The sequence below is a fragment of the Panulirus ornatus genome, chromosome 19 (genome assembly GCF_036320965.1).
Source record: "Panulirus ornatus isolate Po-2019 chromosome 19, ASM3632096v1, whole genome shotgun sequence".
NCBI classification, from domain to species: Eukaryota; Metazoa; Arthropoda; class Malacostraca; order Decapoda; family Palinuridae; genus Panulirus; species Panulirus ornatus.
Genome location: NC_092242.1, coordinates 17,648,499 through 17,676,008, shown reverse-complemented (window position 1 = coordinate 17,676,008; position 27,510 = coordinate 17,648,499). Strand labels below are relative to the sequence as shown.

The 27,510-nt window shown below is 43.2% G+C and overlaps 2 protein-coding genes across 3 annotated transcripts in view; one reads left to right on the top strand and one right to left on the bottom strand.

Annotated features, from left to right (window-relative positions):
- Nucleotides 1–27,510, top strand: part of LOC139755421 (two pore potassium channel protein sup-9-like) — an 872,258-nt gene that overhangs the window by 389,843 nt on the left and 454,905 nt on the right. The window lies entirely within an intron of this gene.
- Nucleotides 7,821–27,510, bottom strand: part of LOC139755419 (uncharacterized) — a 22,774-nt gene continuing 3,084 nt past the window's right edge. The window contains exons 2-5 of the mRNA XM_071673705.1: nt 24,568–27,032; nt 19,944–20,003; nt 17,272–17,384; nt 7,821–9,249 (exon numbers count right to left, since the gene is read on the bottom strand). Of these exons, the coding sequence (XP_071529806.1) occupies nt 9,175–9,249; nt 17,272–17,384; nt 19,944–20,003; nt 24,568–27,032 (2,713 nt within the window). The 3' untranslated portion in view covers nt 7,821–9,174. The remainder of the gene's footprint in view (nt 9,250–17,271; nt 17,385–19,943; nt 20,004–24,567; nt 27,033–27,510) is intronic.

Genomic DNA, 27,510 nt, shown 5'->3' with positions numbered 1-27,510 from the left:
AACCCCTCCATCGTCGAGGAACAATTCTCCTAAGCCGTGGATCAGGGGATCCGATCTTATCCACGAAGAAAAGAGCATCAGTAACTTTTTTTCCCCGTTGGCGCTGTTAAGAAGAAACAAATGAATCTCTTCTTGTGTAGTGAAAGAGGAAATTCATTTGACCTTTGTCCCAGCAAGGAACAAAGCTTGCTTGCCTCAAGCCTGGTACTGGAGCAGAATTACTTGTCTTGGTCATATTCATATCTGAATCTTGGGTCAGTTTCTCATTAACGAACTTTCTTTTGTCTGTATCTCATTAGTAATATAAACATCCAGCGGCTACACCAGAGAGGAATCTAGACACAGGCGTCAAACCCAGTGAGGCATGCGTCTTCTGAGCCTCTAACGGTCTCAGTGGGATGTATGGCTTACTAGCCTCTAACCCAGTGGAATATGTGGATTACTAGCCTCTAACCTAGTGGAATATGTGGATTACTAGCCTCTAAGCCAGTGGAATATGTGGATTACTAGCCTCTAACCCAGTGGAATATGTGGATTACTCGCCTCTAACCCAGTATGATGTATGGCTTACTAGTCTCTAACCCAGTGGAATATGTGGCTTACTAGCCTCTAACCCAGTGGAATATGTGGCTTACTAGCCTCTAACCCAGTGGAATATGTGGCTTTCTAGCCTCTAAGCCAGTGGAATATGTGGCTTACTAGCCTCTAACCCAGTGGAATATGTGGCTTACTAGCCTCTAACCCAGTGGGATGTGTGGGTTACTAGTCTCTAACCCAGTGGAATATGTGGCTTACTAGCCTCTAACCCTGTGGGATGTGTGGATTACGAGCCTCTAACCCTGTGGGATGAATGGCTTACTAGCCTCAACCCCAGTGGCATATTTGACGTACCAGTCTGTATAAAATGTATCAAAATCTGTTTCACGGAACAAGTAAGCCTTTCACAGCATGTCTGTGGCTGTGATTACCATTTTTTGATCACTGTTTGTTTAAGGGGAGAGAGTTTTACACTGGTGCTGCCCCGTCTATCAACACATGTATCCGACACTAGTAAAAGTTTTGCCCTTATGAGTCTGCAGCTTTACGAGAAAGAACGATGACATTTTGTACCCTATTTACACTCGACTCTGTCCATGTCGTTCTGTATTCGCCCAAAGCGCCTTATTATCCGTCCGTCCGTCCGTCCGTCGCTGACGGGTTGAAGGCGTCATGGACAGACAAGAGTGTCGGCTTGAGGCCTTACTTCCGCCTTCGTTCTCCTTACGGGTTACTGGCAGCGAGGCTCTGGTGTGTTTACTCAATGCTGCCCGAGAGAGATGAGGCCGGAACCCGGGATAATTACGGGTTATGATGCAGGAAATTGATCCCCGGCACCGCCCTGGTGCAGGAAGTGTATACCAGCGGCAGTAGGACCCCCATCCTTGCCTTCCCATACCCTCACACCCTCGAGTGGTACTGGTGGCTGGGATGAGACGATGAGGATCTGCGAGAGCCTACGACGATGATCTTGCCCCACAGGGCTAGAGCTAGCACGTAGCGACGACCACAGGTCTTGCTTCGTGAGGGGTACTGTTTCCCTGTACCGCTACGCCCCTTTTATATAACTGTTGGTCCGAGGTTCATCTGGAACTGGTTTCGACCATATATCAAGTTTTCTTTTAAATGTTTTCGTATCTATTTTTCTGTGCATAATTTTTCTTGGTATTACCATAGATAGTCTTTGTAGCTTCCTTGCTTGGCTGTCGTATATGTTTGATTGATATCTTTCTTGGTATATTCCAGGGCATTTTTAAGGACTTGATTACTCTTTGTCCTTCTTGTTAAAATGTTTTTAAATTTATGATATTGTCCTTTATCCCATCTGGATATATAGATAGATAAACACACACACACACACACACATACACGCACACACACACGTACACACACATACACACACACGCACATATATATATATATATATATATATATATATATATATATATATATATATATATATATATATATATATATATATATATATTATTTATTTATTATTATCATTATACTTTGTCGCTGTCTCCCGCGTTAGCGAGGTAGCGCAAGGAAACACGAAAGAATGGCCCAACCCACCCACATACACATGTATACACATAAACGCCCACACACGCACATATACATACCTATACATTTCAACGTATACATACACACACAGACAAATATATATATATATATATATATATATATATATATATATATATATATATAGAGAGAGAGAGAGAGAGAGAGAGAGAGAGAGAGAGAGAGAGAGAGAGAGAATTTAAAGCTTAATATGTAAATAATTTTTCTCTCTGCTTCACGCACAGACAGACACACACACGAGAGCAAAACTCCACAAGGGGAAGAAGAAGAACTGTGGGGGGAAAAAAGCAACGGACTTGTAATGAGCCAGATTGAATATACAGAGATAATAGCGAAGGCATGATCAGGACGGTGCATTAAGCTGTGAGCTGTGAGACGTTCTAATGAAGAGACGCAGAACTGGAGAATTTAGCTTCTCATGGAGACGGAGAGTCATCATACCAGAGTCACAAGCTTCGTTTGAGTCTATACGGGAAGATCTCCTTTACCAGCGCGTTGCTGAAGGTACAAGAATCAAGGCGAGTGAGTGACACATCGTCCTTCCATACCACATCTTACAGGAACACGTAGTGGTCTGGGCTATGGGAATATCTCATATGATACACCAGCAGGAGAGAGAAAAAGAAGAAGTAATGATGTAATACTTGAGTTTCATTATGTGGTAAATGAGGACATAAACAGAGATGAAACGAAGATGAAAGAGGAGATGTATTCCTGGAAGCTACACAGGATTGAAGACTTCTCATGAAGAGCATCGACTGGAATACAGAGTTCACAAGACGTGTTAAAGACCATGATAAGGGAAGGTTCTCTGAATTTGACAGCGAAGCTGTACGAAAATAGGGAACTTATACCTATAAACAGATAGGGATGGCTGATGTTGAGTATAGGATATCAGAGAGCAAAATGTGGTTAGATATGTTCTCTGGTGAAGATAAAGGCATTTGAGAGGTATGAGAGTACCGAGTGAGCAGTGTAAGAAAGGAGGATCAGAGAAACTTTGGATAGAAAGTCGAAGATAATTAAGAAAAAAATTCTACAAATACATCAAGAAATTAGATTATCAGTGAGTAGGTAGTCAGTGTGTGTGTGTGTGTGTGTGTGTGTGTGTGTGTGTGTGTGTGTGTGTGTGTGTCTTCACAAACAGACGTCTGTGGCTGCTACATTGCGTGTGTGTGTGTGTGTGGCTGAAGTAAAACCAGTCACTGAACGTTACCTCGACCACCACAGTTCATTGTGTTGGCCAGACTCATTGCTGACGTCATACACTGTGCTGATGTACTGACGAAGGTCGTACACTGTACAGACATATAGATGAAAGTGTGTGCGCTGTACAGATATATACAGTATAGATATAGAGATGGGGTCGTACATTGTACAGATCTATAGATGATGATATACACTGTATACATACATAGATGAATTCGTACCCTGAGCGGATATATATAGATGAGGTTGTACGCTGGACATATACGTATATAGACGAGTTCGTACACTGTATACATATAGCATTATATAATCATACAAGAACATATCAAGATAGCAAATTCACATTTCTATACCATGCGTTGGGATGAATCAAACACGACCATTCCAAAAAGACGCATTTTAATATAATGTTGTTACTTCGTGTGTTTATCATATCTCCAACTTAAAAGTAATAAAAAAAATGAGTTTAGTATAAATATGAGTGTAGAAACATCACTTGGTTGGAAGGAACTCAACGGCTTAGGCTAAGCTTAGGTCGTAGCGGCTAAGCGTACAAGAGGTAGTGAAGTACTTCATATTATGAGGAAGTTGTCCGCGCACACCTGGTTGTTGGCAGTGGCGTGACGTCATACTGAGGGGGGGGAAGTTGTTGATGTGGTGTGACGTCTTGCAGGGGAAGTTGTTGATGTGGTGTGACGTCTTGCAGGGGGAAGTTGTTGGTGTATTGTGACGTCTTGCAGGGGAAGTTGTTGGTGTGGTGTGACGTCTTGCAGGGGAAGTTGTTGGTGTGGTGTGACGTCTTGCAGGGGGAAGTTGGTGTAGTGTGACGTCTTGCAGGGGAAGTTGTTGGTGTGGTGTGACGTCTTGCAGGGGAAGTTGTTGATGTGGTGTGACGTCTTGCAGGGGAAGTTGTTGGTGTGGTGTGACGTCTTGCAGGGGAAGTTGTTGGTGTGGTGTGACGTCTTGCAGGGGGAAGTTGTTGGTGTGGTGTGACGTCTTGCAGGGGAAGTTGTTGGTGTAGTGTGACGTCTTGCAGGGGGAAGTTGTTGGTGTAGTGTGACGTCTTGCAGGGGGAAGTTGTTGGTGTGGTGTGACGTCTTGCAGGGGAAGTTGTTGGTGTGGTGTGACGTCTTGCAGGGGAAGTTGTTGGTATAGTGTGACGTCTTGCAGGGGGAAGTTGTTGGTATAGTGTGACGTCTTGCAGGGGAAGTTGTTGGTTTGGTGTGACGTTTTGTAGAGGAAGTTGTTGGTGTAGTGTGACGTCTTGTAGGGGAAGTTGTTGGTGTAGTGTGACGTCTTGTAGGGGAAGTTGTTGGTGTATTGTGACGTCTTGCAGGGGAAGTTGTTGGTATAGTGTGACGTCTTGCAGGGGAAGTTGTTGGTATAGTGTGACGTCTTGCAGGGGGAAGTTGTTGGTTTGGTGTGACGTTTTGTAGGGGAAGTTGTTGGTGTATTGTGACGTCTTGCAGGGGGAAGTTGTTGGTGTGGTGTGACGTCTTGTAGGGGAAGTTGGTGGTGTGACGTCTTGCAGGGGAAGTTGGTGTGGTGTGACGTCTTGCAGGGGAAGTTGGTGTGGTGTGACGTCTTGCAAGGGAAGTTGGTGTGGTGTGACGATGTAAAGGAGACGTTCATGGAAGTGGGAAGTCATGCAAGGAAGTTGTTGGTGATGTTATTATGTCATTCTGGAAAGTTACTGGCAGTGGTTTGACGTTATTTGAAGTTGCTGGTGATGTGACGTCATACAGGAAGTGTTAGAGGTGTGACGTCATACAGGGAAGTGTTAGAGGTGTGACGTCATACAGGGGGACTTATTTTGCTGTATAGCGTCAGGGAAACGAAGTTGGTCGTGGTGTGACGTCATAGGAGGTGGATGGTTGTGTGACGTCACATAGGGAAGCTGATGTTGCTGTGACGTCATGAGAGGGAGGTTAACAACTGCGTGACTTTGTACAGGGAAGTTGTTGGCAGTGTTGCGTCATACTTGGGAAATCCTAGGTGACACCACTTAGGGAAGTTTGTAGTGGCTTGACGTCATGCAGTCGTTAGTCGCATGAACTCATATGTAGGGTGACGTCATGCAAAGATTTGGTGGTGTGACGTATTACAGTGAACGTATTGTACCGACTTGTTGACGGTGTATTATTATACCTAGATGATTGTTGTATGGCTCTACGCATCGAAGTTTGATGTGACGTCATTCGAGGAAGTCTTCTATAGCGTGACGTCATATAAAGAAGCTGGCTATATGTCTCTCGTAAAGGTGTTAGTGTGACGTCACGAAGGAGAGTTCGTGGTATGACGTCACTGGAAAGTTGGTGTGTCAAGAGGTTGGCTTGAGGACGTCATCCCAAGACCCTCACAGAAGTCTGGAGTCATCTTGAGCCATGAGCTGACGTTTGACTTTGTCGCTCACGAACCATGAGTTCGGAAAAATTATCCAGACTACATTCGAGTCTCATAAGATCACTAAAAATTAGTAGAAATAACGTGGGCTTCCCAAAGGAATTATCCTCTTCGCGGCACAGACTTTAAAATCCGTCACCAGTGTCAAAAAAAAAAAAAAAGAAATCCAGGAGTTTGAATGTCCGTTTGAAATCTAAAGGAAAGGATCTGATTCCATTTCGCAGTCCTTCGAGAACATTTAGAAAACGGGTCAGCGCTCGGTAGCCTCAACGTTTAAGACATCACGTTCGACACCGACTTCCTGTGGTCAGCTGGCGCATTTGCCTCAGCTGTTTTGATTCGGGTCTCGGTATTCTCACTCTCAGGAGGAGTTTGCCTCAGCCTGGTCACCTTAGGTGGCGGGCAAGTCCTCTCAGCGAAAGGAGAAAAAGAAATGATAAAGCCCTCCAGCTTTCCTGGATTGCATGCAGTTCATACCAGGAACAGAGGCACTTCCTCCCTCGCATTTAAGGGGGGAATGATTTTAAGGGAGAACGTGTTTGTGACTGAGCAAATTAATCTCACTTATTGCCATCTTGTTTACGGTTGGAGGTTAGTAGATTGGAATTATGGAAGAGGATTAATTCTCCGCCGACACAGACCGTAAGATAAGCTAATGACTTCCTAAAAGTCGACAATTTCTTCGTAAAATTCCAAGACATTTTTTTCACCACGAATTTCCAGATGAACTCAAGATACTACAGGCCCTACGATATATATATATATATATATATATATATATATATATATATATATATATATATATATATATATACATATGTATACATATATATATATACAGATGTATATACATTTGTATGGGGGTGGGTTGGGCCATTTCTTTCGTCTGTTTCCTTGCGCTACCTCGCAAACGCGGGAGACAGCGACAAAGCAAAAAAAAAAAAAAAAAAAAATATATATATATATATATATATATATATATATATATATATACGGTTGGTCGTAGGGTTAAACTCAACGTTAAGTGATGAAAGTTCAAAGCTACGTCAGGTAATGAAACAATGGTGGAAGTGTCAGGAACGCATACGAAAAAAAAATATAAAAAGAATACACCATTTAGGATTTATATAACGCACACCATCTGGACTTGTGACCAACACCGCATGGAGAATCTAAGAACACAGAAGCCGAGCAGAAATGTGAGGATCTAAACAATATTTCTTATAGACTCTTCCAAATCCCTTTAAATCCTCTCCCGGTCCAAAATCCCTGGGAAGTTCTTTGGCGACTGCTGTGTGGCAACTTTCTTCCTGGCTCTGCTGAAGCCAAAAGGCGGAGTTTTTTTTTTTTTTTTTTGCTCTTGGAAGTCCTTTTATTTACTAACATACATTGCTGACTTTCAGAGGTTACGCTTGGAGCAGCGTCCAGCGGGACAGGAAGCAGATCTTGCGCAAGTCTATCATATATACTTTAACAAGTCTCGTCTCTGCTTTTTCCAGCCGCTAATCTCGTACCCTCCTCCTCCTCCCGGCAGTGTTGCCATACGGAAGTCAGGTCTTAAAGGAGCCTGCTGTTGTATTTCTTCCCCGCTGACAGTAATGGGTTCTTATTTAGTCTAATCCAGTTATGGAGGTTCTAATGCAGATAAGATGCTTTATTTGCATATTATCACTGAAAGTGTGCGCATAATATCAGACATCCATCGAGGTAAGGACCATTTGGTTTCGGCCTTACCATACATGTCCACGAATATTCTGGTGGCAATTCTTGTAGAAGTTTAAGTCTATCTAATATCTCATCTACTTGTATTAACGAACAAAAACAAAACAAAAAAAACGGTGCAAGAGAAAATTATTCCTAATATTTTAGTCGAGAAAATTATTGAATAATTTTTCTTTCCCCTTTAGTGGAAATATGTTTACTACTATTAGTGGAAATGTATATCCTGCGGGCGCTCTTAGTGGCGATATATTGCTGGGTTGTCCTGACGAGGATCGATTGGGCGTGTATGTTACCGGGTATACATTTGCCCTGTTAGACACTAATAGTCTGTTGAACTGGTATATGTATCCAGTTTCTTTAAGAGGTATATATATATATATATATATATATATATATATATATATATATATATATATATATATATATATATATAGATATATGTGTGTGTGTGTGTGTGTGTGTGTGTACTTTCTGGTCATTCTTATTCCTGGGCAAACGTTGGTGGTTGATACGTGGCGACTTGACTCGTTGTGATGATAATTATTTGTTTGGTTAATGACACGAGAAGACGGACGGCACTTGATGGGTGAGGTGAGGTCTGGGGGACGTTTGATAGTGGGCGCTGGAGTCAGTCTCGAGATAGTGGGTGGTGGAGGGTACTGCCCAAGTGGGTAAAGTTACTACGTGGGTGTGTGGAGGTGGGTTATGCTAGTGGGTAAGTTTTTTTTTCACGTGCCTGTTTGGAGGTTGGTATTGTTAGTGGGTGAAGTTGCTACGTGGGATTGTGATGGTGGGTTGCTACGTGGGTGAAGTTGCTACGTGGGTGTGTAGGTAGGTACTGCTAGTGGGTAAAGTTGCCAGGTGGGCGAAGATGGTCAGTATGTTTTGGGTTATAATGGTGAAAATTGCTGGTGGGTGAAACTCTTGCTCACTGCTGGTGGATGAAGAAGGTGAACATTGCAGGTGGGTGATGACAGTTGATCACTTTCATTGGTTGATTGCAGCGATCACTGCTAATGGGTGAGGACAGTAAACATCAGTATGGAAATTAAAAAGAAAGTTATAGAGAGTGTTACCGTCTCAGTATATATGAAGTGTAGTGACGAAGACGTCAGATTCGCCAGGGCTGCTGGAGGCTACATGTACTATAAAAGGACGTTAGACAATTGTGTGGTTCTTGGAAATGATGACGGGTGGTTGGTGTGGTAGGTGACCCAAGGGTCGAAGTCAAGCTACGACTCCTCTCCTGATAAAAATGTCTAACTCCCGAGGAAGATTTTCTCGAACTCATTCAGTGTTTCGAGACAGAAGGTGTTCCGGTGATGGCCATCTAGCCCTCTCCGTTTTATGACCTCCTGTGCCTACGAGGGCTTACACAGGTCCTCCTTAAGGAGATGAAGCTCTCTTCCTGTCTTGTAGGGCGCGGTGATAGGGAGACCTAAGACCTTTCCTAGGGTCGAAGTTAAGGTGCGACTGATCGCCTGGAAAAGATGTCGAACTCCTGAAGATGATATCGAACTCCTGAAGATGTTGTCGAACTCATTCACTATTTCAAGACAGTTGGCGCTTCGGCGATAGTCTTCCGGCACTGCACGTCTTGGAGACTTGCCTTACGGTACAGAGGAACTGACTCAGAAGGGTCTCTCTCGATCGTGGGGAAGGGAAAGTGAGGACATCTTCCCAATTCTTATCGACGCTGATGAGGTATGTTCCTTCTCTTCAGTGGTTCTGTAGGTAGTCGAGGGCCGCGCCGAGCGCCCAGCCCAGACGGAACCCCTGGATTTTCTCACACACCTGCAAGTTAATGAAAGTTGACATTTGGTCAGGTGATAGAACAAGTAAATGGAAAAAAAAAGGACACTTTTACAACACAGCGTCTTGCCTCCCATGTTAAGTACTGTATAAAAAAGAAAGTCTGTTTCAGATTAGCTAGAGGGAGCATTTACTGCGGTCATTACTGGAATTCACTCAGAGTTACAGTCGTCTAGATGAACCCTAACGAGAAGCTGTTCTAAAGGCGCCATCACTCCGCTAACATGAAATGACGGCGAGATAAGAGTAAAATAAACTTACATGAATAATCTGAAGTATTTTGTTAATTTGAAAATTGCTGTAAACACGATTATCTGCTCCAGGTTAGCCCCATTACTTGCTCTTTCTTTCGTGTAAGTAAATTTTTATTTGAAGGAAGTTGCCTTCGGCGTCCCGAGGCGGTGGCGATCAAAGTTGGCAGGGAGGGAGGCACGGAGGGAGAGGAGTAAGAGGTGAAGGGAAGGGGAGAGGATTAAGGAGACTTTTGCCGAAGGGAGTTAAGGAGAGGTAATGGTGTCCACAAAGGGGAGGAAGGGGAGTTGTTATGGGTGATTGGAGGGGAAGGGAGAAGAGCGGGGAGTATGGTTGCTAAGGGAGGCAGAGAGAGGAGTAGGGAGGGAGTTAAAGGGGGGTAAGAGATGTTAGAAGCAGGGGAGGGGGTTAGTGGGAGGGGGGGAGGGGTAAGGGGTGAGGGAGGCAAGGCAAGGGGGTAAGGGGTGAGGGAGGCTGGGGTAGGGGATGAGGGAGGCAGGGCAATGGGGTAAGGGGTGAGGGAGGCAGGGGTAAGGAGCCAGTGGCAAGGGATTGGTTCCAAGTGACAGGCCTTGATCCAGTTACCACCAGCTGAACGAAACTCCGTCACTGGAAAATTTTTACCCAAACGTCGGGTGTGTTGGAGGAACCCGGGAGCCAGGGATTTGCTAGGTGCGTTGGTGACGATGAGCCGGGTGGAGGGTGTGGCACACCAGGAGGGTCACTGCCACGGGTTCTCTTTCATCTTTCACGTACACATATCAACACTTAATTCAATAAACAATTAATTACGATTAATATCTTCATTACATAAGCTGTGGGTGTTGCATGGAGTACATGGAAATAATAGATAACAGGAAAGCTGATGGTCCACAACGAGGTAATCTGTAAGATAAAAAGAATCTTGATAAAGTGGTAGAAGCAGGATAGCAAAGCAGAGGGCACCTTCCTACCTACCTTTCCCTCCGGCTCAATATCCCCATCAAACGTCAGATACAAGAAGAAATAATCAGGATGCAGATAGAAGAGTAGACGACGCCATGAAATTAAGAGAAAAAGGGAAGGTGTAGGTGTAGTGCATATTCTTGAACTGCCAGGGGGTCTTCGATGCTGGTTCCCATAGAAAACTGTTGAAGCTAGAAGTCCAAGCTGAGATCAGAGGAGGTCTGATGGACTAACAGTAACCTAACGGAGAGGAAACAGAGAACACGTGTCAGCGAAGCATTCTCAAGCTGGTCGAGGGTAAACAAGTAGGTTCCCTTCAGGACTCGATGCTTGGATCGGTGTGATTTCTGATTTACGTTACTAATTTACCAACGAAGTTGATTCTTACCTGATCATTTTGCTATTGATTCTAGAGTTAGGGTTAAGAAGCAACAGGGACTGCATACTATGGCAAAGAGACCCAGACGAGATCCAGTGGTTGAACAAATGGCTTTTGACACCGAACCTTGAGAAATGTGATCATGAAGAGAAGAAGCGTTCATACAAACCAGGCGGTGAGTCCCATACCTGAGGAGATAAATGACAGGATTCCTGCTCTGAGAGAGACCTAGGAGTTGACATTACGGCGACCTTGATACCAGAACAGCACATGAGAACCATCACGAGGGAGGCAAACTACGTTTTGGTCGGTGTCAAAACCGCCTTCGGGTATAAGTACTGTGAGCTGTTGAGGAAGACAGACGACGGACGTTCGCCATAAGCTGGGAAATGCCCCAACAGCCTGACCTCCGCACTTGAAGTGTCACATAGTACTTGCTGGAAGGAGTCCAGAAGAAATGAAACAAGAATTTTACCAAAATGGAATGGAATGACCTCATAGAAGGGAGGGTTCTCATTCCTCCCACATACGAAGCGAAAAAGAATTAAGAGGATACCTGGGCTGTACATGAAGATCTTTCAGTAGCCAGGAGAACTTTGACAGAGAACAGTTCTTTGATGCTGGAGGAAAGTCCAAAGCAAGATGGCACAGCTGGAAGTTAGGCAAGAGTGGTGTTTGCTCAATGAGGCGAGGAAGTGTTGCTTGAGCTACAGACTTGTGGAGCTCGTGCAACAAGCTAAACCAAGAGGAAATGAGTACGATATTCGTTGAAAAAAGTCTGCACGACACGAAAACCTATATATATATATATATATATATATATATATATATATATATATATATTCTTTTTTTTTTCTTTCTTTCTTTCACACTATTCGCCATTTCCCGCATTAGCGAGGTAGCGTTTAGAACAGAGGACTGGGCCTTTGAAGGAATATCCTCACCTGGCCCCCTTCTCTGTTCCTTCTTTTGGAAAAAAAAATATATATATATATATATATGTTTATATATATATATATATATATATATATATATATATATATATATATATATATATATATATATATATATGCATATATTTCATACATATTCGTCATTACCTGCGTCAGTGAGGTAGCATCAAAGACAGATGACAGCCTTAGAGTGGAATATCCTCACTTGGCCCCCTTGTTCCTTCTTTTGGGAAAGTAAAACAAAAACAGGAGAGGAGGATTTCCAGTCCTCCGCTCCAACCTCTTTTAGTCGCCTTTTACGACACGCAGGGAATACATGGGAAGTATTCTTTCTCCCCTATCCCCAGTTATGATATATATATATATATATATATATATATATATATATATATATATATATATATATATATATATATATATATATATTATGTATATATATATATATATATATATATATATATATATATTATGTATATATATATATGTATATATATATATATATATATATATATATATATATATATATATATATATATATATTTTTTTTTTTTTTTTTCCTACTATTTGCCATTTCCCGCGTTAGCGAGGTAGCATTAAGAACAGAGAACTGGGCCTTATAGGGAATATCCTCTCCTGACCCCCTTCTCTGTTCCCTCTTTTGGAAAATTGAAAAAAAAAACAAGAGAGGGAGGATTTCCAGCCACCCGCTCCCTCCCCTTTTAGTCGCCTTCTACGACACGCAGGGAATACGTGGGAAGTATTCTTTCTCCCCTATCCCCAGGGATAAAATATGTATATATCCCCAGGGATAGAATATATATATATATATATATATATATATATATATATATATATATATATATATGTATATATATATATATATATATATATATATATATATATATATATATATATATATATATATATATATATATATATATATATATATATATATATATATATATATATATATATATATATATATATATATTCCTATGAGTCCACGGGGAAAATGAAACACGAAAAGTTCCCAAGTGCACTTTCGTGTAATAATCACATCATCAATATATATGTGTATATATATATATATATATATATATATATATATATATATATATATATATATATATATATATATTGCTTACTTAGATCTTTTATTGGCCAGGATCCCTACAACTTGGAATGTTATCTAAGGGTGAATGAGACTATAACACTAATCAATAAGGATTCCCTTAGGGGAGAACAAGAGATGAGACGAGCAAGTTCAGTTTGAGGATGGGAGAGTACTAGGGATGGGGGCGAGGATGGGAGTGAGGATGGGGTAGTATTGATAGGTGCGAGGAGAGACAAGAGAACCAATCCGAAGCTCCCTCACTAGACAGGCTTCCCATCCACCCACACACAGCTTCCACTTTAGTCAAAATCAAAGAGTCATTTCCGCGGAAATCACAGGACTTTATCATACACTGGGGGGGGAAAGAAGTATTCTATTAATCTCCACGGCTCTGAGTGGCGACGAGCAGGAAGTTAAATTGAAACGTCACAGTTGTAAAGTGATTTATTGTAAATATATATAAATCAAAGGCCTCGCCTCTCTCTCTCCTGGAGCCCAACCTTTCTTTCTGCGGATGACCTGCGAACGCCAGTCAGGCTTGGTATTCGATCACTCACGCTACAATTAAGCCAGTAGACCAACTCCGTCAGGAGGGTGGGTGGCCGACGCCCTTACCACCATGGCCTCTAGTCAGCAGCCAAGCAGCTCTGGTTCCCAAGAAGTCCGGGTAAATAGATAAGTCAACGCCGGGGCTTCATAACGATAACAAAATGGCATATGTATGAATAGTTAGATAGATAAATAGATAGATACGTGGATATGCCTTCATTTGCCCTTTTTTTCAGCTTGCGTTAAGTGAGTCTCCTTCCGGAGCTTCTACAACGTACATTATTTTACAAAAAGGTATTGATGCTCTCAGAGTGGTTGGTTGATGTAGACGGCATATATGATCCTCGACTGAGAGGAATACAGTTACGAGTGTCACTGTTGTTAAGGAGGCCCCAGCCATCGTGGTCACTGGAAGGTGCTCTTATTGTTGGCACATACCCAGCCTTCGAGGGCAGGAGAGGCGATGCTGATCACAGCCATCATTTCCCTGTTTCGGAAAATTCGCTCTTAACAACAATGACACTTAGTAGTCTGCGATTACTTTCCCTAATTACTTATAGCCAAGTATATGTAGGAATTGTGTGCATCCCATACCATATTGAATAGCAATATGTACAAGAATGGAATTTCGTTTCGTAAACACCAAGGAAAAGGAAGATTTTCACGAGCTTCGTCTGAGTGAGGTGTCCTGGACGCTGGGGGTGGGTGGGGGGGGGGGGGTTGCACACACACACACACACACACACACACTCGTCGACGTGTGGGTAGTGTATATTCCTGTGGTGGTGTGAGACATGGGCCAGGTGGGTAGGCCCTCATCACCACCTGACACCTCCCCACGCTGGAGGTGGGAGAGAGAGAGAGAGTCAACCAGGAAATACAAATAACTAGATATCGATGATATGAGCAACATGATGGTATGAGCAACATGATGGTATGAGCAACATGATGGTATGAGCAACATGATGGTATGAGCAACATGATGGTATGAACAACATGATGATATGAGCAACATGATGATATGAGCAACATGATGATATGAGCAACATGATGATATGAGCAACATGATGATATGAGCAACATGATGATATGAGCAACATGATGGTATGAGCAACATGATGGTATGAACAACATGATGATATAAGCAACATGATGATATGAGCAACATGATGATATGAGCAACATGATCATATGAGCAACATGATGATAGGAGCAACATAATGATATGAGCAACATGATGAGATGAGCAACATGATGGTATGAGCAACATGATGGTATGAGCAACATGATGATATGAGCAACATGATGCTATGAGCAGCATGATGATAGGAGCAACATGATCATATGAACAACATGATGGTATGAGCAACGTGATGATGTGAGCAACATGATCTTATGAGCAACATGATGATAGGAGCAACATGATCATATGAGCATCATGATGATATGAACAACATAATCATATGAGCAACATGATGATATGAACAACATGATCATATGAACAACATGATGGTAATAGCAACATGATGATATGAGCAACATGATGATATGAGCAACATGATGATATGAGCAACATGATGATATGAGCAACATGATGATATGAGCAACATGATGATATGAGCGACATGATGATATGAGCAACATGATGATATGAGCAACATGATGATATGAGCAACATGATGGTATGAGCAACATGATGGTATGAACAACATGATGATATAAGCAACATGATGATATGAGCAACATGATGATATGAGCAACATGATCATATGAGCAACATGATGATAGGAGCAACATAATGATATGAGCAACATGATGAGATGAGCAACATGATGGTATGAGCAACATGATGGTATGAGCAACATGATGATATGAGCAACATGATGATATGAGCAACATGATGATAGGAGCAACATGATCATATGAACAACATGATGGTATGAGCAACGTGATGATGTGAGCAACATGATCATATGAGCAACATGATGATAGGAGCAACATGATCATATGAGCAACATGATGATATGAACAACATGATCATATGAGCAACATGATGATATGAACAACATGATCATATGAACAACATGATGATATGAGCAACATGATCATATGAGCAACATGATGATATGAGCAACATGATGATATGAGCAACATGATGGTATTAGCAACATGATGATATGAGCAACATGATCATATGAGCAACATGATGATATGAGCAACATGATCATATGAGCAACATGATGATAGGAGCAACATGATCATATGAACAACATGATGGTATGAGCAACATGATGATATGAGTAACATGATCATATGAGCAACATTATGATATGAGCAACATGATCATATGAGCAACATGATGATAGGAGCAACATGATCATATGAGCAACATGATGATATGAACAACATGATCATATGAGCAACATGATGATATGAACAACATGATCATATGAGCAAAATGATGATATGAGCAACATGATGATATGAGCAACATGATGATATGAGCAACATGATCATATGAGCAACATGATGATATGAGCAACATGATCATATGAACAACATGATCATATGAGCAACATGATGATATGAACAACATGATCATATGAGCAACGTGATCATATGAGCAACATGATGATATGAGCAACATGATGATATGAGCAACATGATCATATGAGCAACATGATGATATGAACAACATGATCATATGAGCAGCATGATGATATGAGCAACATGATGGTATGAGCAACATGATGGTATGAGCAACGTGATCATATGAGCAACATGATGATATGAACAGCATGATCATATGAGCAACATGATGATATGAGCAACATGATGGTATGAGCAACATGATGGTATGAGCAACATGATGATATGAGCAACATGATCATATGAACAACATGATCATATGAGCAACATGATGATATGAACAACATGATATGAGCAACATGATGATATGAGCAACATGATGGTATGAGCAACATGGTATGGAGAATTTCATCCTTTACCAAAGGTAAAAAACCCCATACATAATTATAATGATAGGTTCTTCGTGGGAGAGGGAGTGTGGGTGGTTTAGGGTGGGTGAGGTTTCCTCTCGACCAGGCAACGACATCATGGTTGAGCTACCAGCTCGCCGCACTCTGCCTCTTCCACCGAAGGGGTTATAGCACAGAGGAGGAGCCGGCCGCCTTCACACTGACTCACTTCTAAGCCAGTTCGATCACTAGAATATGAAGGATGCAGCTTAATCGTCCCTAGAAATTAGGGGAGACTAATGAAAGATCTTAGTCCTGAGGTACAACAAGGCCTTTTTTTTTTTTCAGTCGAGTTTGTAGCATGAGAGATGGTTCTTTCTCAACCACCATCCTTGAAGAAGAAGAGGGTACTTACCTAAGCGTACTTACCACGAGAGAGAGAGAGAGAGAGAGAGAGAGAGAGAGAGAGAGAGAGAGAGAGAGAGAGAGAGAGAGAGAGAGAGAGAGAGAGAGAAGGGCGAAGTAGAGTTTGCCATAGCAATAGACGACCAGGGAAGGCAGGTACCAGGGACGTCAATAAGAGGACACGGTTAACTGGATGAGGCCAGGCGGCCAGGGTGGGCTTGGCGTGTGGACGGTGAGCTCTGGCGGCGGACGGCACACAACAGGTGGCTGACCTGACCCAACACTGCCGCCGGAGGAGCAAGGTGAAGATTATAGACTGAGGACACCACAGCTGAAAAAGGGTTCTAAGAGGATCTAAAAAGTGGAGAATTCGCCAGTAAGGGTATTTGAAACACCGAGATGATGCCACAAGGGTGACGAAACACTCACAAGAATCTCGGTGTCGTCGGCGAGGTGGAGTCCGTGGGTGAGCAGCGCCGCCACATACTGGTAGTCCAGGCAGGCCAGAGGGTCGGGCAACAGGCGGGGCTCCCGCGCGCACACTGCCGGGGCGACAGGTCAGCAAAGGTGAGAGGTCGTCCCCTGGTGTAACGCCAGGCACGGGGAATAGGCCAGTGAGGCAGAGAGGTCAAAGGTGGTGGGAGGTTGAACCCGTTTATGGATGATATTCAAAAAGGGGAGAGAGAAAGGGAGGGCTGTAATCATAACCCAGTATAACCTAAAGCACATTCTATCCATCTCTAAATATATCTGCCAGACGATGACAAATTGCTCCCGGTACTTGACCAAATGAAAGCAAACGAGCATTTTGTCGAGCGTAATTATGCAATATGTAGGTAGTGGTGAGAGACATAGGTCAGGGGTGAGGCCAGGACGAACACTCTTGTAGTATATTTTCAACCTGTTGGCCCCCAGAGCAAGCGGCCTCACTGACACCTTCCCTCACCCACCAACCAGACCCTCAACACCATACCTACTATCTTGAGATCCTGAAGCCTATGTCATGGAATGATCTTTATTAAGTATCTTTTACTTCAGAGAATATTTCTAAAGACGTGACGCTCATTCGATTTTTAAAGACTATCACTCCTATGAATTTTTTAAGACTCTTTTTATATATATGATAAAGCATTTCTAGAAATGTATATGAGATGAGTACCTATGATGTTGATAATTATTATTATACACTATTTATAGAAGAGTAAGTTAGCATTTTCTAGCCTCTGATGATTATAGTACCATTGTGAATAAACGGGACAAACAAACAGTGATTAAAAGCACAACTTGCGAAGTTGACTGAGGAGTGAGTGAGTGAGTGTGTGAGTGAGTGAGTGGGTGGAGGGCCAGTGTAGACGGACATATTGGTATCATGTCCTGACATTAGGGGCTCCGTCGCTCGTGAAATAAGGTAAGTGGAAATAGAAAATGAGAAAACAAATAATGTCTTGACTCCTTGAGCACGACAGTACGACCCTTTTGCACGACGGTACGACTCTTTGAGCACGACGGTACGGCCCTTTGAGCACGACTGTATGATTCTTGGGTGTGCTGGCCTTGTCTTTGACCTTGGCCACCTTAGGGGTCAGATCAAAGCCGTCATACCCAAAGGTTGTGTCGTCGGGTTCAAGGGTCGTACATTCGGGTTTAAGGGTCGTGCCGTCGTAGGCGAAGAAGCAGAGCTTATAAAGGTCGTGGGCTGATAAGGTCACATGGTTTGACTGGGTCATGGGTTGAGTCCATGGTTTGACAAGGTCATGTGCTAAGAAGGCCTTGGGTTGACCAGATCATAGGCTGAGAAGATCATGGGTTGATATGGTCAAGGCTTGACAGATTCAGTTCACTGAGAAGGTCATAGGGTTATAAGGTCATTTCCTTTCAAGGTCATAGTTGGTATGGAAACACTAACAAGTCCATGGGCGTTGCTTAAGATTTACCCACAGGCCATGGGTGGTGCCAGAGACTTATGTACTGTGTCATGGGTAATACAGGAGACACAGATCTACAACACCACAGAAGATATTTGACGCTTATCTCCGAGGTCATTGGCAATACTGGAGGCTTTTTTTTAAAACGTCATAGGCAAAACCAGTGACAATAATCATTTACGAATTAGTAATTGATAGAGGGGACAATGATTTACAGGGGCTTTACGTTGCACTGATATCAGTCATTTATAAAGTTACGGGTCGCAGTGAGAACAACAACCTTATTGATAGGGTTATAGGTGACACAACACACTGATTTACGACCAGAAGTGACACAGGAGGCATTGATGTACATGGCTGTGGGTAGCACTGCCAGTGATGGTACTAGACGTGGGGGACTTACACAGTCAAAGTTGAGGACGAGGCAATGCATTAGAAAGTCCTTTGTCATGCAGGAACGAATTATTCTTAGGAGGCCATTGGAGATCTTGCAACTAATGATTTACAAAATCCTGAGGGTAAGTAAAGTTATTGACCAGTCGATGTTGGAGGAGAGCGTTCTTTAGCGTATAGCGAATGGGAGGTTATAGACAGTACTGTGTGCTATGTATAAAGGAATGAAGAGTTTCTGATGTGTTAGATGGATCTGGCTAGTGATATTGTGGTTGTAGCAGTTTTGGCTTACAGAAGCAATGATGGTGGTTGTGGTAGTGTGCTAATAGTAGCAGTGATAGTAGTAGTAGTAGTAGTAGTAGTAGCAGTAGTAGAAGAAGGAGTAGTCAGAATAGCTCTCGAAGAAGTTCATTTCTTCACTGTTAGTCATTGTAATAACATTGTCAGGTCTATGGAAGTACTACAGAGAATAGTGATGGAATCAGCAGCAGCAGCAGTAGTATTAGTAGTAGTAGTAGCAGTAGAAGTAGTAGTAGTACTGATGGAATCACTATTATTGTTATAATCATTATTATGATTATCAATTATTATTATCATTATTATCATTATTATTATTATTATTATTATTATTATTATTATTATTATTATTATCATTAGTAGTAGTAGTAGTAATAGTAGTAGCGATGGTGGTAGTAGTGGTAGCGATGGTGGTAGTAGTAGTGGTAGTGGGGGTAGTGGTGTCAGTAAAGTTGGGGCAATGGTCCCTCTTGAGCTTATACTTACTGATGTTGGCAGCCACCCGGAACTGGCCCACCCTCACGAACCCGTAGTCCATATCCGGCTCTGTGGGAAGGCTTAAGTGAATCACAGGTATGGCGTTGCTACAGTCTGTGTACCACAGAGGTATGGCATTGCCATAGTACATTATGTATACCTTAAAGCTATAACCATAGCACATCCTCGCTTAGCTCCTACATCTGTTCTTTCTTTGGGAAAGTAATACAAGAAGGGAGGATTCCCAGCACCCCGCCCCCCGCCTCTCTTAGTCTCCTCCTCCTCCGACACGCAGGTGGCACGTCTGTTTCCTTGCGCTACCTCGCAAACGCGGGAGACAGCGACGAGGTATAAAAAAAAAAAAAAAAAAAATATATATATATATATATATATATATATATATATATATATATATATATATATATATATATATTCCTATGAGTCCACGGGGAAACTGGAACACGATAAGTTCCCAAGTGCACTTTCGTGTAATAATCACATCATTTAGGGAGACACAAGAGAGAAATATAACAGTCAGTTGATATACATCGAAGAGACAAAGCTTGGACAATCACATGTGTACCAAATGGCGTCCTAGCTTCGTCTCTTCGATGTATATCAACTGACTTATATTTCTCTCTTGTGTCTCCCCAGATGATGTAATTATTACACGAAAGTGCACTTGGGAACTTATCGTGTTTCATTTTCTCCGTGAACTCATAGGAATATCTTGATCACGCGGAAAATTGTGATCCTTTCCAATGGTAAATAGCCAATGATGAGGAATGAACTACCACCTGGATGTCATGGGAGGAATAGTGATAGTGGAGCAGTGAGCCAGCGTCACATTAGCTGTCATGTTCCCTCTCCTAGATCGGGTTTCTTTCTGTCTTTCTCTTTCGCCTCACACACACACACACACACACACGCACACACACACACACACACACACACAAGTGGCTGACAGTCTTTCCAAAAACACATCCTTTCTTTCCCCCTCTCACTCAAAACACATGAGAACTTGTACTTCCCACATGTTCTTCCCACAAATATCCTGTATCATTGAGAAGAGAATTGACCAGATATGTCCTGCGTGTCGTGTCAGGTGACTTAGATGGGCTGGCAGAGAGGGTGCTGGAAATCATCTTTCCCCCACCTCCCCCGTACATCTTGATTTTCCACTGAGAAGAACACAAGAAGAACCTCATGTGGTGAGTTATGCTCTCGAAGGCTCGGGATGGGTTGTGTGAGTGTGCGTGGTTGTTATTGAGATGTAAAAGAAGGGAGTGATAAGTGCTGTTTTAATGAGAGGAACTCGAATCTTCTGGCTCTCAGTGAAAAAAGCCTGATCATTCGAGAGGGTAAGAGGCGAGCCTCTGATAGAATGAAGGAGGTCGATGTGGTATATGGGGGCGACGTTCTCTCATTGCGTGGAACCAAGGAGTATGAAGCGGCCACGAGAAACTGTGAAGTGGTTTGTGGATTTTGTTATTCTGGTGAAAAGTCCTATTATTGACCGAACCGTATAAAAAGCTCTTAGAAATTTCTGTTTCTCCAGTGTTATCTTAGTATTCCAAGCCTACGCTCAGCTCAGAAGCAGGGACAAGATAGACTCCTTTGAAACAATCTTTTTTTTTTTGACAAGATCGTACTCTCTACAGACATCTGACGATGATACAGCCTCGCCTTGTGTGACTTTTCACTCATAGTGTATCTTCAAGCAAGCAGAGTCCGGTAACACACGCACACACTACACACACACACACACACACGCACACACACACACACACACACACACACACACACACACACACACACACACACACACACACACACATATATATATATATATATATATATATATATATATTAGGGATCGAATGCTGGAGATGCGTGATCAGGATTGAAAAGTGAGTAATATGGCAGTTTAAGTTATTAGTGGGGAAAATGGGGTACCCATTATGAATGAAAATGATGAACAACTTGTGGAGTTGTGGGGTGAAAAAGATGATTGGGAATATATAGCTTAAAAAGAGAGACATGCATTAGAATAAGGGGGGGGGGGGGAGTTGTAGAGGGAAAACTTTATTGGATTTTTGGGTGTAAATGTGCTGAGAGAGGAAGCTGGTAGGATGTCTGACAATTTTTGGTGGGGGCAAGGGTGCAATTTTGAAGAGGCTTTAGGAAAAAAGGAAAGGAATTGTGTGGGAAGACGATAATGAAAGTGAATTAGATTGGAAATGGAACCTTGTGTGAGAAGATACCAAGAGATATTGGATGAAAGATGGTAAAAGATGAAAGTAGACTCAAGAGGGGAGTGGGTGAAGAGTGGGAGATATTTACAGAAGTAGTGCTTACATGTGCAATGGAAGTATGTGGCTTGCAATGGGTGGGATGTGGGCATGTGCGAATGGGTAGTGAATGGTGGTATGAGGAAGTTCAGCTGTCAGTGAAAGAAAAAAGAGGATTGTGAGAGCGTTACCTGCAGGGAAAGGCTGTGAGTATCTGAGAGAAACACAGGAGGAAACGGCAAGTCAAGAAGGTGCAAGGGCTGAGAAAGAGGGCAGATCTGAGCTGGGATTAAAGAGTATCAGAATACTCAGGAAGAATGAGAAAACATTTTGGAAGGAGGAGAACAGTTTGAAGAAGACAAGGGAAATAATAGGAGCATCATTGTATGGGACGAATGGGGAAGTGGTAGCAGCCAAAGAAAAGGTGAAGAGGAAATAGAGTGAGTGTTGTGAAGGACTGTTGAACATGTTACATAATAAGATGGCATTTATGGGGTGTTTGGGACGTGCAGGTGTGCGAAGCAAGTTATGGTAAGTGGTTAAATGAGAATAGAAGAGGTAGCGAATGCCTTGCGTGGAATGAAATTTGGCAAGGGGACTGAAAGTGGATGGGACTACAGCTAAATTTCTCTGAAAAGTAAGAGAAAATGTTGTTGAATGTTTAGTTAGGATTTTTATTGTACGTATGGCCAAAGTGAGGTACCTGAGGATTGAGGGATTACCTGTATAGTGCCACTATGTAAAGGCAAATGGGGTCAAAAGTGAATGCTCGAATTACTGAGATATAAGGTTATTGAGTGTACCTGGTAAGTTGTATGGGAGCGTGGTGATTAAAAGAGTTAGTGGTATGTACAGAGTATCACGCTATTGAAGAACAGTGTAAAGTTAGGAGTGGAGTGGTAGGGGATCTGCCGAACAGCCGTTTGGGTTGAAAAAATTCCATGGGAAATTCTTAGAGAGAAATGGAACGCCGTGCCGTAAGTGGGCTGAACCAGGGCATGTGGAGCGGTCAGGGGATACGAAGAAAGATTTGAGGGGCTTGGCTGTGGGTGCTGGAGTCTGGTCTCGTTACATCATGCATGACAATTAGAGTATGGACGTGAGCAAATGAGGATGCTTTTCGTTGTTCCTGGCGCTAGTTGATTACGTATGATAGAGACGAATAAGTATATATATATATATATATATATATATATATATAGATACTGCAGCGAATAACTTCTTTACCATATGAAAATAAATTTCCATCACTAATTCTGCCATAAATAACAAAAGAAAGGAAGTGAAAAAATAAAAGAAAACATCTACCGTTGCAGAAATATAGAATAAATAAGAAAGAATTAGAAGGGAAAATTATTTCACATTATATATATATATATATATATATATATATATATATATATATATATATATATATATATATATATATATATATATATATACCGCTCTGAGATTTTCCCAACCCCCATCTTCGGGCACAGGTTTGTAACTCCCTCATGCAAAGTTCTTGTATAACTTGATATACTGAAATACATTTTACCGTTACTGAGAGCTTAATTTCCGCTGAACTAGGAGACTACAGCGTGCGAAAATAGGCCTTTTACTTTTGCAAGTTAAAGTCGGGTACAGTTACGGAGAGGAGAGGGAGGGGGGTGTAGTAGGGGCCTGGACACCGGGATGGTTAATATATTCATTTACATATTCATTTACACCTTAAAGTCATGGGGGAATTTGCATATATAAATTCGACTGTATTAGCCAAATATATAGAGCAACTTTGGTCCACGTACACTATTATGGTAAATCCGCAGCCTCGACCTAATCTTACGTTAATGGTAGAATCAACATCAATGAAATAAGAGGGACATTTGTAAAGGGAAAGTAAAGGACTGTTTAAAACTTCGATTACGTATATGTAATTACCCGTTTGTACAGTACCTTGGAGAGGGTTCCAGAGAAGATGGGGAGGTATAAGATACTGGAACGACTCTATATTGGTGGATAGATTGTTGTAGGTTGTAACTGGAGGAGGTAGGTAGGTAAGGTTCAAGGGGATGTGGTCGATTTATACGATAATGGAGTAAATCATGAAGTGTTCTCTATGTTAAGGTTGAAATGTTAGACGATATATGTTGACTGTAAGATGATGGGGGCAGAATCCAAGATGATGGGACTAATTATCAGGTGGGAGGGTGGGGGAACGTGTAATATGATGGGAATAATTGTGACGTGATGGGGTAATTTCTTGACTTTCGAGGTGGACATACTCCTGCTGCTTCTCTCATACTTTCCTCTCTTCTTCTCTTTTCTTTACCTCACTGTCCTACCTGACGTCCACTCACCTATAAGGTTAGCTCCGGCAGCGACGAAGTAGAAGGCTGTGGTGGCTAGCAGGGTGGTGTGGCTGAGAGGAGGCAGCCTGATGTGCTTGTTCACCAGGCTGGTCACTTCTCTCCAGCAGTCCTGGGCACCTTTACCCGCCCCCACCCCAATCACTAGGTAGGTGACATCCTCCACTTGGAACCTTCCTATTGAGCCAACAGGGAGGCAGGTCGTCCGCAGTATCATGTCACTCTGCTGACCAAAGGAGTTCCCCCACTTCTTCTCATTTTCTGTAATGAAGGTCGCCAATCCATTTTCTATATCTTCCCTCGGATAAGCAGAGCCAGTGGCCGGGTCTTTTACGGTAATGCTACCGTTCGCTTGTTCGGACTTGCTCGTCTTCTCACTGAGAGTATCATTGGAATGGTCGTAAACCTCTGTCGTGACTGCACCCACACTGTCGTCCGGACGACTCTGCTCGTGTGATGTGGACGGGCTTGTTGGCGGAGCAACCGTCGTGACGTCTGGGGTCCGCCCCATGTCGGCGGAAGGACCAGCCTCCACACCCCTATCGTCATGAGGTTGCCTGCTGCTGCTGCTGCTGCTTTCAATGGGAACGCGAAACAACAGATCCTCTAGAGATGTCCGGACCAACTCCTCAGTGGATTTGATTTCGCTCTTAACTTCGCTGTTTGCCGCGGGCTTGATGACCCTCTCGTTGGGCACGGTGAACAAGAGGTCGGTGACGGAGGAGATGGTTTGCTTGGAGGAATTGGCGGTGTTGCCCGTTTCGGAGGCATTCTCTGGATCGCCAGCAGCAGCAGCAACGTCAGTGGCGGAGGAGGAGGCAGGAGCAGACGTACTGACGGTGGCAGATTTGTTGTGGTGGAGGACCACGTCGATGCCTGCAGGAAGAGTCCTGTGGTGGGTCGTGTCCGTGGCATTTCCTGAGGTTACACTGGCATCGGTGGTGCCAACGTATGTTTCCCCTTCGTCAGGTACGAGGGAACTTCTGGTCATCACAGGATTAAGGGGATCTTCACTGTCAGGCTTAGGAACGGTGTTACTGTAAGAACTAGACGTGGTAGTTTCATCACTGGCCCTAACATTTTGTTCACTGTCAACACTAAGAGCGATTTCACTGTTCGAACCGAACGCAGTTGTATCGTCAGGGACTTCCTCACTGTGTGCACGAGGAGAAACGTTTTTATCATACGTAAAATTGGCTTCGTTTTCAGCAAGAGAGGCACTTTGGACAACAGTTCTAGAAATACTATCACTACTGGATTCTGTATCATCACTGTATATAGGAACCCTGCCACCCTCAGACCTAGAAACACTGTCACCCTCAGATCTAGAAACACTGTCACCCTCAGATCTAGAAACACTGTCACTCTCAGATCTAGAAACACTGTCACTCTCAGACTTAGAAACACTGTCACTCTCTGATCTGGAAACACTGACGGGTCTCGAATCAGTACCACTCTTGAATACAGAATCACTGTCAGGAGCAGCTTCCGTAACACCACCACTGCTGTGAACATGAGCACTTTCACCCGAGATTTGGCTCTGAGTGGTCTCGGAGTATGGAGGGTTCACGTTGGCTCCAACACCCTCGTAAGAGAGAGATATTTCAGGCTCCTCCTCCTCATTATAATGCACGCCGCTCTTGTCTCTCCTCTTGCTGCCGCCCTTTGCCCCTCTCTCGTCGGAATTCGTCGGTTGTCGTTCCCTCCCTCCGTCTTCGGCTGTCGGATCCCGTCCCCTTCTTGCGTCGCCATGTCTTCCTGTGTCATCCTGCCCCATGGGACGCTCGCTCTCCTTATCCCCGCCGCCTCTTTCGACTGGTCCCGTTTTCCTTCGTCTGCTACCCGTTCTACCTGGTATTTTCCTCCTCCTTCCAACTTCTCTTCTGCCTTCTTCTTTGGACGCCTCCTTCTCCCCGTCCTCTCCTTGTCCGCTCACGTCAACAATTCCAAGTCGCTCTTTTCTCTTCCTCTCCTGCTCATCCCTCGCCGACCCAATGGACCGAAGGATAGAGTCCACGACAGTCTTCACCTTGGCGAGTGTTTCCTCCATCCACTTATTTGTTATCACCTGAGTGTGTGGGGGTCGAGGAAGTACAGGAGGTGGAGGAGGAGATGATGATGAGGAAGGGGAGGTTGAAGGACGGGGGATGGACGACGACGACACCGACGACGACGACGAGGAGGAGGAGGAGGGTGAGGGACCGAGAGGTCTGCCGCGAGAGGTAGATGGAAGCTGTGACTGAGACTCGTCGTCGTCACCTCCCTCACCCATTTCGGTGTATTCTTCTTCCGGCGGGATGTCAGAGCGGTGGCGGGGAGTGGTGGGTGTGGACGGAGAATGGGAGGTGGTGCCGCTGCCCTCAGCCCCGGCCGACTCCCCTGGCGTCGCTGATAGACGGATTATGTTGCCAGCCTGCAGCACCTTCACCCGCGCCGGATAGATGCCCATGGGAACACTGCAGTAGAAATGTGAGCAAACCATATATTACACAAAGAGAGAAAGACAGGCAGACACACACACAAAAAAGTTGATGTCACAATCATAAAGCGAAATATGTACAAAAGACTAGAAAGTAATACGTTAAAGTTTGGTTACAGATTATATGATTTACGATACTGCATCTCGTCGTTGCATGTGATGTGTAAGATCAGGTATTAGACCCTTTAGTGGGAGAGCCAGCTGCTCTTGTTGATATCAACATACACGTCCCTGAGATATCATAAAATGTAACAGTTATATGTTCGTCCCTCACTCTTATATTGCACTCCGTCTTCATTTTACGTGTCGCACGATTCCCTTTAAAGAAAAAAAAAATGTAGATAAACAGACTAACCAGATTCCCATCCCGGCGAAAAGTCAATATCCAGTGCTGAATTTACGCCAGAGAGCAACTTTAGCCTCACGACACTACCTCAATAAGACTCATTCTCCTG